The sequence below is a fragment of the Alternaria conjuncta genome (assembly GCF_024043145.1).
Source record: "Alternaria conjuncta strain BMP 0040 chromosome Unknown scaffold_1, whole genome shotgun sequence".
Lineage (NCBI taxonomy): Eukaryota > Fungi > Ascomycota > Dothideomycetes > Pleosporales > Pleosporaceae > Alternaria > Alternaria conjuncta.
Window position 1 is genome coordinate 584,658 of NW_026250090.1, and position 17,905 is coordinate 602,562.

The 17,905-nt window shown below is 52.7% G+C and overlaps 5 protein-coding genes across 5 annotated transcripts; 2 read left to right on the top strand and 3 right to left on the bottom strand.

Moving 5' to 3' along the window:
• Nucleotides 1–740: 740 nt before the first annotated feature.
• Nucleotides 741–2,876, top strand: J4E85_000207 (uncharacterized protein; the record flags this gene model as incomplete). Its single annotated transcript, XM_051464500.1, has 1 exon — nt 741–2,876. One exon carries the CDS (start codon nt 741–743, stop codon nt 2,874–2,876), a length of 2,136 nt encoding a protein of 711 aa, XP_051331021.1.
• Nucleotides 2,877–5,034: 2,158 nt separating this feature from the next.
• Nucleotides 5,035–6,780, bottom strand: J4E85_000208 (uncharacterized protein; the record flags this gene model as incomplete). Its single annotated transcript, XM_051464501.1, has 1 exon — nt 5,035–6,780. One exon carries the CDS (start codon nt 6,778–6,780, stop codon nt 5,035–5,037), a length of 1,746 nt encoding a protein of 581 aa, XP_051331022.1.
• Nucleotides 6,781–7,309: 529 nt separating this feature from the next.
• On the top strand, nt 7,310–8,035 carry J4E85_000209 (uncharacterized protein; the record flags this gene model as incomplete). The annotated part of the gene is made up of 1 exon (XM_051464502.1): nt 7,310–8,035. One exon carries the CDS (start codon nt 7,310–7,312, stop codon nt 8,033–8,035), a length of 726 nt encoding a protein of 241 aa, XP_051331023.1.
• Nucleotides 8,036–8,177: 142 nt separating this feature from the next.
• Nucleotides 8,178–10,016, bottom strand: J4E85_000210 (uncharacterized protein; the record flags this gene model as incomplete). The annotated part of the gene is made up of 5 exons (XM_051464503.1): nt 8,178–8,413; nt 8,466–8,855; nt 8,908–9,335; nt 9,425–9,619; nt 9,673–10,016. The coding sequence occupies 5 exons, from the start codon at nt 10,014–10,016 to the stop codon at nt 8,178–8,180; spliced, it is 1,593 nt and encodes a 530-aa protein (XP_051331024.1).
• A 4,643-nt stretch (nt 10,017–14,659) lies between these two features.
• J4E85_000211 (uncharacterized protein) lies at nt 14,660–16,544 on the bottom strand (the record flags this gene model as incomplete). Its single annotated transcript, XM_051464504.1, has 4 exons — nt 14,660–14,869; nt 14,922–15,821; nt 15,870–16,236; nt 16,285–16,544. 4 exons carry the CDS (start codon nt 16,542–16,544, stop codon nt 14,660–14,662), a joined length of 1,737 nt encoding a protein of 578 aa, XP_051331025.1.
• Between the last annotated feature and the right edge of the window lie 1,361 nt (nt 16,545–17,905).

Sequence of the window (17,905 nt, forward strand, 5' to 3'; positions counted from 1 at the left end):
GCGGTCAAGCTTTGCAGACATCGATCATCGACGCACATCATCCATCACACGGCGCTGCTGTGTGGGCGCAAGGTCCGGGTCCTGGGGGAGAGTGCACGGTGGACGAGAGTTACTGGGCGGCCTTCGCAAGACGTGCATCCGGGCTGCAGGTGGCCTTTGGCGCTGTGGGGGTCGCGCAGGGGGACTGGGCCGGGGGTGTTTTGGCGTCAAATCAAGAGAGTTTAGTCTCTCTGCGACTTCTGGAGCCCACATATCATCGCGCAAGGCCCCGGGCGCCGCTTCTCCTACATTCTGGGACGATTGCCGCCTTTGCGTGCAGTTGGACTGATTGATATTCCAACGTCACGAGAGCAAGGCGGATAGATAGGGACGTCATCTCCCTGCCGCTGCCCGCCTGCATCTGGACCCTCGCCATCCACCCCTCGGCCGCTGCAAACCTCACTCGCGTGTCGTCGGTGCCATTCCGACGCAACTTAACTTTTCTTCCCCAGTCACCCTTCCTACGTTGTGTATATGGCTCTGTCACAATTGCAACACTTCTACCACACCCCGCTCCTGCTGCCCACCCTACACCTGCACTCGTGCAGTACGCTTGAAGGCTCGTATAACTGTCCGAGCCCCCTCCAGCGTCCGTAGCGACAAGCCCCAGCACCTCGCCGTATTCGCGTATTGGCAACTTTCACCCTCACCAGCGCTCGGTCGTTTGCCAGCCAATCGGAGCACAGCAGCGCCCCATCACCATGCCGATGGTCGCTGAACAACCACGGCAACTGTCAATTTCCTTCGATGAGCGAACCCTCTCCGACCGACTTCGGCACCGCGATTCACGCCCGCTCGACCACCGCTTTGCTATTGAAGAGGAGGATGAGAGTACTGGCACCGCAAGCGAGCCCGCCGAGCCTCTTACACCCACCAGCCATACCAGCGAGGGCACGCCCTTTTCACATCCTTTCCGTGACGATGACTCCGTAGACGACGTATTCGCAACCCCACGCCCTGTCACGAGCGATATGCCCAACAAGTCACCGCTGCAAGAGGCGCCGCAAGATATCGAGAGCCAACAAGATGTCCAGCCGCCTCAGCAGGCCGAGCGCCAGTCACCACCGGAGAAGCGCGGTCTGGGAAAGCGCGTGGGCTCGCTGATCCGCGGCAAACTGCACAGAGGACATTCGAGCAAAGATGGAACCAATCAGTCCGACACTTCCAACATCTCGACGCCGAACAGATCGCCCAAAGCAAAGGCCGAGACCAACACATATATTGTCAAGACTGGTGTAGATGGGCCCGCTGAGGTAGCAACTCCGGCAGTCGACATCCCCAAGCAAAGCAGAAGACTGAGCTCCTTCTCCCTGACGCGACGCTCTGACAAATCCTCCCGCGCAAACTCTCCACCCCTGTCTGGATCGCCTATGAGCAGGCTATCGACGGACAGACGACCAGGAATTGGCACCAAACCCGCTTCTTCCACGGGCCTGGCAAGCATGAGCCGACCGCGGCCTGGTATCACCTGGGCGGGTAGTGGAAACGTTAGCTCTACTAAGAAAGTCGGCTTTTCACGCCGACGGTCCGCAAGCACAGAGCAGGTCCCACGCATCAACGAGAGTGCAGAGAAGCCTACCGCTGGCATGTTGGCTACCTTTTCCAAGCCAGCTGTCCAAGGTGTGGGTATGAAGGCACGGCGACTTAGTGTGAACCTACCGGACGACTTCATCATCGACTGGTGTGAGCTAGATAAGGAGTTCAAGAGTTCGAGTTTGATGCCTGGTAAGAGAGGAAAGATTCTAGGTAAAGGCGCAACATCTGAAGTCCGGATCATGGCGCGAAGAGGAGGCATCACACGAGAAGAAGACCTGGTAGCTGTCAAAGAATTTAGAGAACGCGACAAGGACGAGACTGAGGAGGACTACGTACTGAAGATCAAGTCCGAGTACAGCATTGCGAAGAGCCTGCATCATCCGAACATTGTCGAAACAGTACGGTTGTGTACGAACCGCGGCCGCTGGAACCACGTCATGGAGTTTTGTACATATGGAGAGATCTATTCGTTAGTAGAACGGAAGTTGTTCGCTGGCGGCGCGGAAGGGTTTTACAGTCGGGATGATCGGTTGTGCTTCTTCAAACAATTACTGCGCGGCGTGAGCTACTTGCATAGCCATGGCATCGCTCATCGAGACATCAAGCTGGAGAACTTGCTCCTCAGCAAAGACGGTCATCTCAAGATCTCGGACTTTGGCGTAGCGGAAGTGTTCACTGGCGAGCATCCTGGACTTCGCGCGTCTGGCGGCGAGTGTGGAAAGAACATGGGCGAGATTCGGTTATCCGAGCCTGGAATTTGCGGCAGTCTTCCCTACATCGCTCCGGAAGTTCTTGCAAAGGATCACAGCTACGACCCACGTCCGCTGGATATCTGGTCCACCGCCATCGTCTACCTAACTATGACCTTTGGCGGCTGCCCGTGGCAAGCTGCGAAGCCCGAATTCGAGTACTACGCCAGGTTTAAGAAGGGTTGGGATTCTTGGCTGGAACGCCATCCCGACGGTGACATCTTTGATGGTGTCGATGGCCACCCTAAGTGTGGCAAGCTGTTCAGTCTCATCGAGCCCCCGTCCATCAAACGCCTCATGCTAAAGATGCTTCATCCTATACCCTCGAAACGCATAACCATCGGCGAGGTTCTAAAAACAAGCTGCATCAAGAACATTGGCTGCTGCTGTCCAGAGACGTACGACGACCCCAAAATCATGTTCGACGCTTCCAAGTCCTCGAGTGCTAGGACTGCCGCCCCAAAGAAGTTTTTGCATCATCACATTCCGCCCAAGCCGGAGAACAAGGTTGGGAAGGCATTCACACATAGGTTCGATATGGGCGAACGATAATCACGACTGTATATTTTGACGACCATTGTTTTCACGACCACTGCATTACGGCGCTTGAAGGTCGAGCATAGCGGGTCAAAAGGAGGTTTTTGTCCCGTTCCCAATCTGGAGGCATTATTGTATTTTGTTTTACTAGCACATTTGTCCCATCAGCATTCTGCGAATGCCACTTCAAACGACACATATACCACATCGACGTCTTGTCTCGTCCCACCTTCCCTTTCTGTCTCTCGCTACTTTCCCTGTCCAACACACGTGTATGCGCGTCCCATGCGATTGGCAGCCCTGCAGAAAGTACAAACGCGGCAATTGCCTTGACGCGCGGAGATCACCAAGCAGCAGCTCCACTTGGTCTCGGAGGAATTATGATTGCGCAACTCGCGAGCTAGCGAATAGCTTACGCTGATCTTCCGCTGTTATCGGAAAACTGTATCTGTCTGACGTATCTCCAGAATTTCGTCATTTTCGACTTCGCTGATATGGGTTATCGAATCCCGCTCTTACGATGCATGCCGACGGCAGCAAGCAAGTTTGTAATGACCCGCTTGTCCGACGTGGCGCCGAGATACTTGGTCCGCTAGGGACAGAGGTCTACAGGCTTGGCGATGAAGGAATGTAAGCGCGCGAAAATGAGCTGGTTCTGCGTTTGCGAACTGGAGGGTAGTATGGAAGATTCCGGGTACTGCGCCCGCTATGTTGCGCATGCGCGATGCTGCAGGTCATCAGAAGCATGGAGAGAAGGATCAAATCGTGGCGCAAACCAGTCCAACACGAACTCCAACAAAGCGCGAAGCAACCATCTCAACAAACACGTGGGGAGTATGATACGCCCACAACATACGATCGAGCTTGAATCAGACAAAGCATTGGCGCAGCGTACTAGCGGTCGGCGCTGGGCAGTTTCCACACATGCTTCTCGAATGCGGGGCATGTGTGAAGTCATCGCACAGCACCCTGTCAAACAACCGCCGAGTGTCTTTTAAGCCGCTGATGGAGTGGTACCGAGATACTGTCGTGTCATCGTCAGCATGTTGGTTCGACTAATGAGTCGACGATAGACATGTCTCATGCTGGTTAGGATACTTCGGCTTTTGAGCTCTTGTAGGAATAGCGGGGTAACGCCTTGCTGTAGGTGTGTTGTTTTGCGCAGCTCAGCTTGATGTTGTCACACGACTATGAGCTGAGTAACGAGTGTGGGAGCGGTGGAGCAGATGATTTGTCTTTGACGATTTTGACGAGGCTGAAATGCGGAGCGTGGCTGCAAGGGAATTGGAAACAAGCATGTCGCGTTTTGTTCTTGCCTACTTTCCGCACCCTCTTACATAGGATTGTCGACTAAACGTAAGGCATTCCCTTCGCATCACATTTGTAGTCAAGCTTAATTAGTATTCTCAAATGTCTGAAAGGTAAATATCTCATCCATCAGGCTTAATCGCCCATACACAAGATAACACATCAAAACGCAAACCTTCCAACCACATCAATAAACGAAATTCTCCCTCACGCACTCCATCCCTCCCTTCACTCCTCAATTCCCTACCCAACCACCATACAAACCCCCTTCTCAAAACCCTTCCCCTCCCCATGACCTTCCACCGATATCCACCTCCACACTTCCCCACATGCTGCAATGCACACCCACCCCTGTCTCATCACCCTCACCAAAAACGCGGTGTGATGACTCATGCTGCATCGCAGGAGGTGCTCTTTTCTGTTTTTGCCTGTTCTCATGCATTAAGACTTATGCTTAGCATGGCTTATCACGCACAAGACGACGCAAGGCGAATGCTTAGCCTGTGACATGTCTGAGGGGAGGGGCTGAGACGTGTGGTGTGTGGGCGGCGTGGGGGTGGGTGAAGGGTTCATTGGCGACGGAGGGGAGTGCCGGGTGAGCGTGCATTGGAGGAGAAGGGGAGGGGTGTTGCATGGGTGTTTTGTAGATATAGATTATAATGTTCGGTATGGGGAACTAGGTTGGGCTTGTTAGGGGATTGGTATGTGCGGATTACTTGATCTCCCTGGACACCGTTCTGGATTATGGATAGTCGTAAACCAATTGACTTCGCGAAATCTATCCCATTCTATACATCGCGTTTTCTCTTCCCTTACAAGACCTGCGCCTACTTGCTACCACCACAGCCACAGTGCGATAAGTCGCTCACCACATCTCCCATACACCATCCGGCAAAACCGTCCTCATAATCCTCCAATGGCTAACCGCACCATCCTCGTGAAACTTCTCCAACTCACCCACATCCGCATTTCCCATGACCCTGCCTCCATTCTCCTTGCTCACAAAATCGTAGTTGACTTCCAACTTTTCTTGCGGCTGCAAGAAGTTCCTCCTCGCAATACTACCCAGATAGTCCTTCTGAACCGTATCGCGGAAGTTGACAGCCGCTTTACCCAAACCATGGTCGTTCTTGACGCAGAAAATGACCATGTTGATGAAATCAGCTTCACCTTCCTTGTGTTCTGTCTGAGGCGGAGAGTCGCGGAAGAGGCGACAGGCGGGGAAGATGGCGTGGATGGTGTTCAGCACTAGTCTCGTTGAACCCAGGGTAAGGTCTCCGGCGTAATTGATTGCGACGAAACCTTCTGGCTTCAACAGGTCGTAGAGGCCTTGCATGAATTCTGTCGTGAAGAGGTATACGGGTTCTGCGCCGCCAGTGAAGACGTCGTGGATGATGTAGTCGAAGCTGCCGGGTGCTGAGACGGACTTTTGTGCTACGTAGGCGGTCGCGTCGTCGATGACGGCTGTGTGGTTGGGGTCTAGCGCGAAGTACTTCGTTGCGTAGTAGTGGACTACGGGATCGAGTTCGACAATTGTCGTGTTAATACCGTGCGCGATCATGGCGTTTGGTGCTGTGCCAATACCGAGACCGATCACTAAGGCGGATTTCTCGCTGTCGTCTACGACTGGCAGGGTGTCGACTGGGGGTTCCATGAGGCGGACGGCTTCGAGGAGTACAAAGACGGCGAAGATGGACTCGCGTTGGCGTTGGCCTTTAGCATAGGCTTGGGGTGTCACGAGCCACTCGCCTCCAAGGAGGGAGTGGTCGCATCGAAGAAGACGGAAGGCATTGTCGGCGTGGTTCTCGATCACAGATACATATCCCGTGACGGACTCGTGACGGGCGAGGAGCGTGTAGTTTTGCGTGGCCTGCAAGGTGGAGTTTGCCAATTGAAGACCGTGGGTCGAGGGATGATGAGGGTTCGTCCAGAGCGTGTGTAGGATTGCCGGAAACGCGAGGAGGATGACACGTGATGGGCTGAAGAATGCAGATGCCGAAGCAAGCAGCATCTGCATACCCACGCGCGTGAAGTAGACGGATGTACCGATGAAGCCGGGGATAAGAGCGCTGCTAATCTTGGCTACGGTCGATACGGTGAAGTAGGATGCAGTGGGGATAGCGATTTCCTTCAATGGCGAAGGGTTTATTCCGGTAATGTCGATGCATTCCAGTAGATCGGCGGCAGCAAAAACTGACAAAAACAGCAAAGGGAAGTAGGTAAGAGACTCGATAAGCAGAGGTCCGTATTCTACCCCAATCTTTCCGCTGTATGGAAATAGTAGGAACTGGATGACGGGCGTCCAGTACGCGACTACAGCGATGTACTGTGCCAAATTCGCAGATACGTAGCTCTTCAATGCCCGTCGCGTTAAGAGTGCTGCAACAGCGGTGATAGTCATGGTCCGTTGATGGTGCAGCGATGCTGGGATCGATCCATAGATAGGAGACAGGTTCAGTTGTGAGACTGGAGATGCAAAACCTGCGACAAGCAGGAGTGCTGCTGCTCTACCAACGTTCAGAAGAATAGTCGATGCTGGGGCATTTTGCGCCTGGGTTTCCGCGTCTTTCGCTGCCTTTGGCTTCTTCGGTGTCTTCTGTTTCGGCGACATGATGTAGAATTCCCGTTCTATCTCTTTCTATCAACCCAAATCGAAATGTTCTTGCTCAAGTTGCTGTGATACCTCTCGCGCGAAAAGAAGATGGCGAGATATGCGAAGCGTTGAAAAGACCAGATATCGCGTAAACGGTCCAAGGAATCCCAAGTTCTTCAAGCACTCTATACGGACCGTATATCCGCGATAGTGTAGTCGGCCCGCGAACAACGATAGAGAGCAGCAAGCAAAGTGCAAAAGAAGGGTATAAGGCAGGAAAAGGAAAGGAAGAGACGTTGAAATTAAAAACCAAGAAGGCCAGCTGTTCCTGGCTGAATGGGATGATGCACGGGTGAAACGGGCGATCATTAAGGTGGAGTTCGTTTCGACTGGGCGCGTTTCGCACTAGAGTGTGGCGCCCAGCACGGCGTGTGGCGTCATTACCAAGCATAGCGATTGACCATCACTTCTACCACAGCGACTGCAGTGAGAGGATTTCTGGAGTCTGAATCCTCTTAGCATGCCATACCTGACCGGATCACCCAGGATGGCGCCAGGTCTCGCCCTACGACCAGCCAACGCGCCGGATGCAGCCAAGGACCCCGCGACCCCCAATGGCCATGGCAACGGCGACGCATCAGCCCCTACAACCGAAGACGTGGAAATGGACGATGAGATAGACGAATCTCTACTCCGCGACCAACTCCGCCAGAACCAAGATGAACGCGCACAACGACTCCAGGCTAAGAACCGGCGCAAGCGCTACCTCGAAGTGCATCCCGAATACTTCTCCGACTCGTCCCTCGAGCTCGCTGATCCACTCCTCTACGACCGTCTCATACGCCGCTTCCAAACTGCATCCGAGCGCGAAGCCGAAGGCCGCAAGAAGGGCTTCTCGGGCCAGATGGCTACCGATCTGTGGCGCGCCGAAGCGAAGAAAGACGCGCTGTCGCAACCCGACCCGAATTCGCTCTTCACATATAACCGCGGGCCTCAGGGTCAGATAATGGAGGAGGAAAAAGACGATGTGCCCATGACGAAGGAAGAAGGGAGAGCGTGGTGGATCGACGAGATGACACAACGCTTCCTGAGAGGTGGAGATGATGATTTTGAGTATGACAAGTTGGTCGACAAGAATGCCAAGTACGATGACCCTGAAGCGGAACGCGACTTGGAAGACGCGTATTTCGAGAGCATGGAAAGCGATTTCGATTCGGACGGGGAGGGGAAGGAGAAGGTGTTGACGGGTGAGACGGGCATACAGGACTATTGAGCACACGAGCGATGCGCGAGTAACCAAGGAAGGAATCTATGGTCAAATGCGATTGTCCTCGATTTGGATATCTGCAGTCGCAGGCGAACGGGTACGTCGTTACACATTCTATCTGTCTGAAGTACGAGACTAACGACCCAGACTACAGGAAATACTTGAACGTGATCGCCCGATCCCCAAGCGCGCCCAGCTCCTCGGGAGTATACCCGTTATGCGCGCCCTCGGCTACCTGTCGCTCCCTCTTCGCGTTGATGCGCTTGTAGTTGAACACCAAGAACAGCAACGCTATGATACCCGCTACGATGAAACCGAGTTCGAGGGCATGGCCGAGAAGATAACGCGGCGCGTCTTCTGCGCGATAGAAGTTGGAGGCCATGGCTAGAGAATGTCAGAAACAAGGAATGTGGCAGATGAGGAATGGACAACTTACCACCCGCCAAATTACCCACGGCGATCTGGATAGCTTGCCCGGTAGCTCTCTTCGTACTTCCAGCAAGATTATTGCTGAGCCATGTGATGTTTCCAGGAAACGCTGGATACAGCGCACACGCCGCGATGAAGACACCCGCGTAGACGAGCCCCGGCACGCTGCCACCCGCGATACACATGATAAAGCCGACAGCCATGATGCACAGGCACACCAGGATGAAAGGATACCGCTTGCCAACTCTATCGCTGAACCACGCGACAACAACAGCCAAGACGGAGGCGGTGATATAGATGGGTACGGTGAGGAGTTGGGCCGTGGAAGAGGAATATCCGAGTGCGCGGATGATGGATGGGAGGAAGAGGGATATGCCGTATAGCGGACATACAATGCCTGTCTTTGTTAGCTCGGCACAACAGCAAAAGAATTAGGAGATGACACATACCCCAATACACCAAGATATTCGTCCAAATCTGCCAATCGAGGAAGGCCGCTTTGACAAACTTCCACTGGAAGCTATCATCCTGCGCAACTCTAACACCACCATCCGCCTCTTCCTTGTAGTTCTGATACTTCAAGCGGTATACAACAAAAGCACGTTCTTCCTCGGTGAGGAAAGTAGCGGTTTCCGGGAAGTCGTAGAGTGTGAAGTATGCAATGACTGCCACGATGACGGTTAAGATCCCTTCTAGGATGAAGATCCAGCGCCAACCCGCGAGATTTCCTACACCGTCCATGTGTGCGATGCCGAAGGCGAGGAGACCTGAAAAGGCGCCTGCAACGGAGGCAGCGGAGAAGAAGAGGGCTTGGCGGAACTGCGCTTCGTGGCGCGCGTACCACATTGTGATGTAGTATGCTACCCCTGGGAAGAGACTATTTGGATGGTTCGTTAGCCTGACGCGCTCGAATGGTCGTAGGGTATCCCCTCTCAGTAAGAAGATAGGGATTTGGCAAACACGTACCCAGCTTCCGTAACACCCAAGAAGATTCTTGCAATCAACAATCCCTCGTAACTCTGCACTATGCCCATGAGCGTCATGACGATGCCCCATGCTACCATGATTGTTGGGAGCCAGATCGATGGCCGAAGCTTCTTCAAAAGAAGGTTGGAAGGCACTTCGAAGAAGGCGTAGGTGAAGAAGAAGACTGTTAGACACCTATTCTACCGTTAGACTATCACATAAGTGTGAAAGGGTTGTGAAGAACCTACCAATTGTACTGCGCACCCGTCATGTTGAGATCTTCCGTCAACCCTTCGATCTTCGCGTTACCGATGTTTCCTCGGTCGAGGAAACTCAGTAAGTAAAGCAATGCCAACATGGGGATGAGGCGCAAGTCCATCTTCCGTAAAATCTTCTTCTCGTCGAGATGCGCGAAAGATGCCATTGTGACGCCTGGACTTGTAGCCAGCGCATCGATGCGCGCCCGCTCCTCTGCCTTTGTTCTCCCATGGCCAAATGATGTGATCGAGGCTTTGCGTGCGGCGTGTATAGATGTGCTGTCTGGGGAATCGCTGGCGTGGGACAGCCGGTGAATGGCAGGCTTCTCGTCCATGGTGATGGAGGTTCAGACACCAGTATTGAAGACGGGGCGGATAGGCTTGCGGGGAAGAAGAGAGATGCAAGCAACACCGCGCAATAAACGACCACAGATGTCAGATAAGTAAGAGCTCCGTCACTCGCAACATGAAAGTCCGGGGACCATCCCATACCACATCACAAAAGCCACGAGACGCTGATCCCCGCCGTCGCGCGAGCGCGCCCACTGCATGCCTGTCCAGCCGAATAACCATCGTCTCCACCCCCATGGGGCGCCCGATCAATGATTACCGTGACTATCCAGCGACCGTTCACCCGTTAACCAAAGTTTGCTCCGCGGGTACACACCCCGTCATGACACGCTCTTACTCGGTCATTGATAAAAGTCCGCCATTGACGCACGCCCAGCCCCTGCCCACCCCTCTTGTCTGCCTCCCGCACCATTCAGCATGTGTGACGGAAGCCTTCGACGTGCGTCAAGACTTTTGCCGTCCAGTCTTGTGCGAGAGAGAAGAGTTTTGCTGTGGAGGCAGGTGGATCTGGGGAAAGCTGGGGTAGACGCGGAGGGGATGGACGGTAGTTTTTGCTTTGTTGGGGGTTAGGTGGGTGGAAGGTGAGGTTGGCGGGTTGCTGGATTGGGTAGGTGCCGAGGGGAGGCGGAATGGGTTCCGCTTATTGACTTTGTTAGTAGGTCCGCATGTCTCCTCGCGCGAACTCTCATGTTTGATGCGGTACTAGAATCTGGAATGTACAACCTTTTATGGCATTCAGGGAAAAGAATCACACGATATGAAGACTTGCAGTTCATGGGGGGTGCATCTTCCATTATGAGAGCCAAAAGTAAAGACTCAGTGAAGAAAAGTGGTACAGGGTATTATACAGGCATACTAAAAGAAAGACAATGAAGCGAGTAATAAGATACCGCCTCCCAGAGTTCGTACAGAATCAAACATGTCGTCCTTGACAGAATGTTAAACAGTGGTAGAAATTCAGCCGATGAAAGACAATACAGGATGTGGTACATGATGTTGATGATGCATGGTAGCTGAATATGACCCCTTCAAATATACACACCCTAGCTGAAGCCAGCGGTAGCAGTATGAAAGTCGTTTGTAGGTCGCATTGTTCGTGTACGGTTAGAGAATGTGGTCGATGTCTCTCTTCAAGAGATACTGATCGGGAGTGGATTCCATGTAAACCAAAGTCTTGTCCATGCTTTGATAGGAAGTAGTCCTTCAATCGAAGTTCTGGGCATTGGCTTGAAATTCGATTTGATCAGCGGCGCTTGGGTATAAAGCCAGCATATGATTCGCCGGGTTTGAGACATCCACTGCATCTCTTATGTTCACACGGGAACGGACATTGCGGATAATCAACGAGGTTCTCTATGCCATCCTCACAACAAACCCACATATGAAGTGGAACGATGTCGCGTTGTTGAGGTGTCGCCATAGTCCAGTGAATGCAGACGTGACAACTCGATGGCGTTGATAGAGGTGGTAGTCTTGATCTGTAGATCGATGGATGGTATAGAACAATGGAAGGCTTGTGAACAATGGGTACAATGTAAGGAGACATAATGCGCATCTTGATACATGTAATGACTGGTCGTAGTCTGAGTCTCGCAATGTTGGTGACTGTTCATCATGACAGTAGTTCTGACTATCCACCGTGACTGTGACGTGACTGTAGAATGGGAGGTATGTGTCATTTGAAAAGTAGAGAAGAAGTGATGAGATGAGGAGAACGATGATTGTAGCAATAAATCGCTGTAAAGATATCTGCTACTTCGAACAAGAAGTCATACAAACGCAGAAATGTAGGCATGCGAAGCTATCATGAGTCTAAGGGAAGGATCAATTCGACGATCCATTGTTGCTGTGAGGAAGTCAAAGCTGCCAGCCACCAACACCATACGTCAAGAGCAAGGATCGGACATTGAACAAAGTGAGGACATGTGGTGTAACGTAGAGATACCGGTAACGACAGTGGGGAAGATAAGTAACTCGAAAAGGTGACTAGTGATGACGTGTTTACAAAAGAAAGAGAGAGTGAGCAGCGGAAGTGAGAGAGGAAGGAGATGACCAGAGATCAAAGAGCAACCAGAACACCTGTACGCCATAATCTAGACAAACCGATAGAACAACAGCCTGAAAGGGAAGCATAGAGATGTGAGAGGCCGGAGCAGAGAGAAATAGAAAAGACATGGTAGCCATCATACCCAGCTCGGACCTAGGATGGTTTTGCTGCCCCACAAAGCGGGCAGTGGGTGTGCCAACCAGCATTTTGGGTGCCCTCACACCCACCGTAAGGGTTGGGGCAGTCCCATACATCATCAGAGTGGTCGGGAGCGAAGTTGTAACCTCCGTGAATATCGCCAAGTCTAGTAGGGGTCGCGATGGGGGACACTGAGTGATCGCCATGACCAGTGGAGATGGAGCTTGGGTAGGGTGATGTCGTCAAGGGTGTGTAATGAGACTCCTCATCGGAGTCAATATGAGCGTGCTTCAGTACTGCCGAGAGGTTTCCGGCACAGCGCGCGTGTCCGTCATAGTCGCTTCGAGTGTTGCGATCGTCTGGCACTCCGCTTAAAGTTTCCTGTCCTACCGACATGACTCGCGAAGTGTTTGGGATGTTGAAAGACATCGCTATAATACCGATCGAGGCTTTTGAGTCTTGCGTTTGGCCTTGTAATGATGCGCAACGATCTTGGAGATGCTGGACTTTCGATAGGCTTGCGAAATGGTTTCTCGATGCTTGGAGACGTGGCTAAGTTCGAACAGAACAATGAATGGAATAGCTGTGAGGTTGAATTCTTTTGTTCTTTGCTTCTGGTAGATTGTGATAAATAGATGTATTTGATGATAGAGATGTTATTGCTGTGATTGATGAGATGATCTATACTGAGGAGTCGTGTCGACGGCATTTATACATGTGTATCGAAGAATGTGAAGCTGTAAACGACTTGACAAAAGCCATTTGCCTCGTACATTACCTGTGATGCTCTTGACCGCGAGTTCCAAGGGGCGTGTACTAGACCAGAGGGGCCCTTCAGTCTCCACCCAGTTCCCCCTACTAGTTTTCGGCGCATCAGGGATGTGTCCCCAATACCTACATCGTGAGAAAGACCGCTTCACTGCGCATGCCGTAGTGCTATTGTCTAAGCCCACGAAGGGACGTCCGATGCCGAAGAGTCATTGTGGTACTCCAACGAACGGGCATCGTGAGGTTCAGGTGACGCTACCGTATTAGGCGAAAGGTAGGGAGAGAAAGAGCGGCCAGCCCTATGGATGAAGATCGTCGTACGGCGGAGCATGGTGCTGCAACCTGGCAATGTTGGCATTTCGAATCCTTCCCGTCCCCACCTTGCAAAGCAGCTATGTCGGGCGTCGTTACGATGGGAGTATGCAGCAACATCGCGCCATTGGCGATAAGCGAGCACTAGATGCATCAATATATTGGAAGATTGCTTCCTCGAGGTCCAGATCTGGCAGTATGATCCTAGTCGGTTGTCGAAGTCTGCCGCGGACGCATGGAAAGCGTGCCCTTCGCGATACTACACACGTCATTAGCAACGCAGCGCTTCATATCGCCAATTGACTCGACATTGTCTTGGCCAATAGAAGAGAGGATAGCAGTCTAAAATATCACCATAGCCACTGTCCTCTCGACCGATGTCACGAAGCGCGCGTAGAGGGCGGTAGTTTCGTCGTGACGAATCTCCCAAGATCGTGGACGCCTGCGTCGTAAGGCTGCCCGGTCGGCTCCGTCGGCAGGCAGGATATGCAGTGCAGCAGGCGACGTTGGCCTCAGAAAGGGCTTGAGAGGGCCTCCGTGCAGGCGGTCTGCGCACCGTTTGCCTGGTCGTGGGTTACCACTCTAGGGCAGTGGAAGCGACGGAGTTGGTGTCGCGCATGTCGCAATGTTGCGCATACACGCAGGTGACCCAGAAGGACCTCACTGGCACCCATGGCGACTGCGAGCGGCATGTATGTCGATGTTAGCAGTAGAACGCTGCGATGGAAAGGCGCGGTGTCAACACGCATCTCACCCAAACCAGGGTCTCCCGCACCCCAAGCTCGCGGTTGCCGTATACCCGATCGACCCACCCATCCAGGAAGCTCGCAGACGGCAAGCACGGCAACAGTCCAAGACAATGTGCTTTGCTTGATCATTTGGCTTCTGATAAGGATTTGTGATCCGCGCTGGCGTTTAAGCTTAATTGTGAGGTTAATGCGACGTTGTTGTCATGCGTTGTGAGTGTTGGTGTAGGATGGCTGCCAAGAGCGGTAACGTGACTTGTCTTGGCATTTGTGTACCCGCCGTGGAGAACACTAATGTGGATACTAGATGATATGTGTAGCTAGCAAGGTGGATAGTTGTACGTTCTGATATCTGCTCTGTCATTTTAGCGATAAGTTATGTCATGTAGGAGTGTAAAAGCATCAAGTCACGGACGGAAGCAGCATTCTGGTCGGGATGGCAAGAAAGCTCGAGACCAAAATTTGAATGGCAGTGAAGTTGAGAATCCAATATTTATTTTCAGAATATCTTGCCGTACTTAGTGTTAGGTGAGGTCACCACCAACACCTTCTGCGGCGCATACACAGCAATGGCATCTAGCAAACCAAACTAACGGATATAGTCGCTAGTTGAAATTTAGATCAACCACGCAACGAAGGTACGGTAGAACCAGCTGCCACCCTTACCCTCGGTGGCTTTCTTCTCTGCTGCATGAGCGAGGAATTCCTCCTCTTCGCGGTCGATTTCGGCCTTGCCACTGTAGAAATCGGCTTCGTGGGGCTTAACCATCTTGGACTTCATGATAAACTTGTAACCGAAGATGCAAATCAGGTAGACCGGAATACCCTGAAACGTTTGTTAGCATGCTATTTGCACATCAGAGAATTGAGTGACGTACGAGGTATCCAGTAACAAAGTTCTTGTAGTCGAAAGTGCCGTATTTCGGATCCTTGGTGAAGACACTGAAGTTCTTCGTCAAGGCGATGAGGATGCAGAAGAACAGCGCAATGTAAGATCCGGTAAGACCGAACGGAGCAGTGTACGCCATCATGTCCTTGGTAATGCCTTGAGCGCGACGCGCGCGAACAAACCAGATGTGCGACACCAAAAGCGAAATCCAAGACAACAGCCCGAAAATGGTGGTGAGATTGACAAAGTAACCGAAAACCACCTTAGCATCATCTGCGGCGTTCATGAAAGCAGTGCAGCAGAAAAGAGCGGATATGGCCAAAGCAGGTACAGGCACACCACGCTTATCAGTCCAGAGGAAGATCTTAGGGGCATGGCCTTCGACAGCAAGACCGTAGATCGTACGGGAGGCAATGTAAAGATCCGAGTTGGAAGCGCTGAAGGTGAAGAGCAAGATGCAGGCGTTGACGATAGTGGGGAGGATAGGAATATTCGCAAGCTTGATGGCGACGACGAAAGGCGAAGCGGAAGCACCGGTAGTAGCCTTGTTTGCGAACGCCAACTCCTTGGAATCGTAGGGAACGATCATGCCCAAGAAGAAGACCGACAAGCAGTAGAAGAACAAGATCCGGTAGAAGGTAAGCTTAATGGCACGAGGGATGGTCTTGCGTGGGTTTTGGGCTTCTCCAACGGTAACACCGATAAGTTCAGTACCGAGATAGGCAAAGACGGCGTTGACCAAGGAGCTCCAGAATCCGTAGAATTTACCAGCAGAGCCACCAGCGATGAATGGCTTGAACGCACCGGGGTCATTGTAGTACTTGAAGCCAGTTGCCGGACCAGGCCCAGCACCGACAGCAAGGAGGAACGAGAGGAAGATGACACCAACCTTGCAGTAGTCAGTATTGTTTTGCATCGAAAAGCGCTTGAGACTTACAATCGTGATGACTTTGATAGAACTAAGCCAGAACTCAAGTTCACCGAAGAACTTGATACCGAAGTAATTGATACAGATAATGGCGACTAGGAAGATTGCAATCCAGACTCCGGGATTGACTTCATCTCTAGACTTCCATTCCGAAAGGATCAAAGCAGTGGCAGTAAGCTGGTTCGGGGTCGTGATGATGTACTTGCACCAATAAGTCCAACCAAGAGCAAAACCGAGAGCAGGGTCGCAGAAACGGGTAGCATAGCCGGCGAAACCAGAAGCGTGAGGAATCCAAGCGGCCATTTCGCCGAGAGCAGTCATTACGACGTAGACGATGAGACCGACCGAAGTGTAGGCAATGAGAATTGAACCCGGGCTGTCGTTGTTAGTGAGGATGAATATTCGCCAGATTCGTGCTACTTACCCGGACTGTGCCAGCGCTTTACCAGTACCGATAATGAGACCAGTTCCAATGGCTCCTCCGATGGCAATCATAGTAATGTGGCGCGACTTCAGACCACGGTGCAGATGCGTGTGGTCGGAGTGGACGGCAACGCCATTGCTGTCGACAGCGGCGACCTCTCCCGTCTCGTGCTGGTACTCGGGCTTGGTGCCATACTCAGGATCAGAAGCGTGAGGACTTGCGCCGTCCGAGGAACTCGACTTGCGGTTCCAGATGGCCATTTTGAATGAAGTGTGGTGAGTATAGTCAGGTAGACTAGTACCTTATGGCGCGTGTTGAGAAGAGCCGCACACGGGTGAGTGTAAGCGGTGATCGCGGGAAGCAAGCCCGAAAACGTGAAGCGACTCGAACCTGGTGGTATCGAGGAAAAGCAGCTGTATCTACAGCTGGTACGTCAAATACTGGTGAGGCAGCGGAGAGCCTTGAGCGGCTGAAGCAGCAGGGTACACCGGTTGTTATACGACCGAGGCTGCGGGGAGGGCGAGATAGTGGTCCCACGGAACGGTGCTGATAACGAGCTACCCGTTGGAAGGCTTGTCGCGGCGGGCGAAGTAACCCAAGACGGCCAAGCAAAGAGGACCGCAGTGAAAGAATGGTGTGGAACGGGCACCGCCAGATCCAACCAATATTGACGACTTGTGTCTTCTAGAGCGCCTTGAGCGCAGCGCCAATCGCCCGGTCCAGCGAGCCATGCTGGCGCGTCTGTCGTCTCCGCGTATATCTCCTTCTTGATGCAGTTGGACTGGTGGGACGGACCCTGCTCTGTGTGTCTTGGCGGTGGCCATGGCATGCTGAGCCAAGTTTCTTGCCTATCCTTAATTCGCTCCTAGCATGATAAGGTGATATTTGACGTTTGTGGGATCCGATAAAAAGCGAACTGCCACCCGGCTGCCTGCCGCTACGAGTCGTGGAGGAATTCTGCCTTGTTATTCGGGGCGAGGCATCTGCCTGACGAAGATGCGTCTTGTACGAGGCGGTATTGCGAGCGTCGCATCACGAGGCAGCTGAGTTGATTGCTGCGTGAGGACCTGTTCAGCCGCGGCGGTTTTGCCCCCGCATTAGGCGGCGCGTGCACGGGCCGGCACCTCGTTCGGCTGGCAGGAGTTGACGCGCCTGACGGTGTCGTCCCTTCCCCGACACAGCTAGGCCGTCACCATCGCCGCACAAAGGCCTACTGCTGATTGCCGTTCTTACGACATCCGCGTTCAATTCGCATTACATATCGCGTGCTCAGCTGCTCCACACCAAGAACGAAAATACTAAACACTATCCACATCCGATACGCTTCGGACCGATCGACATCCCCATAGCGATAACCATTATCAAAACCGGAGCACCCAGTTCTGCTGTTGTGCGATGGAATCACTAACGAAATGGCCATCCCGGGCTCTACCGGGGAGAATTCACTTAGCGGATGCAGCCATCATCAGACCTGGGAACCCTGGCGCTAAGCACCATGCTTCTGGAAGACCCCAAGATGACGACCCAACGCTGCATTGGCGATCGTGAGGGCCACTCGCTGCTCGTTATCTACTTGGCCAACACCCAAAGGATTCTTTGGACCGCTCTGGCCGATAATTGC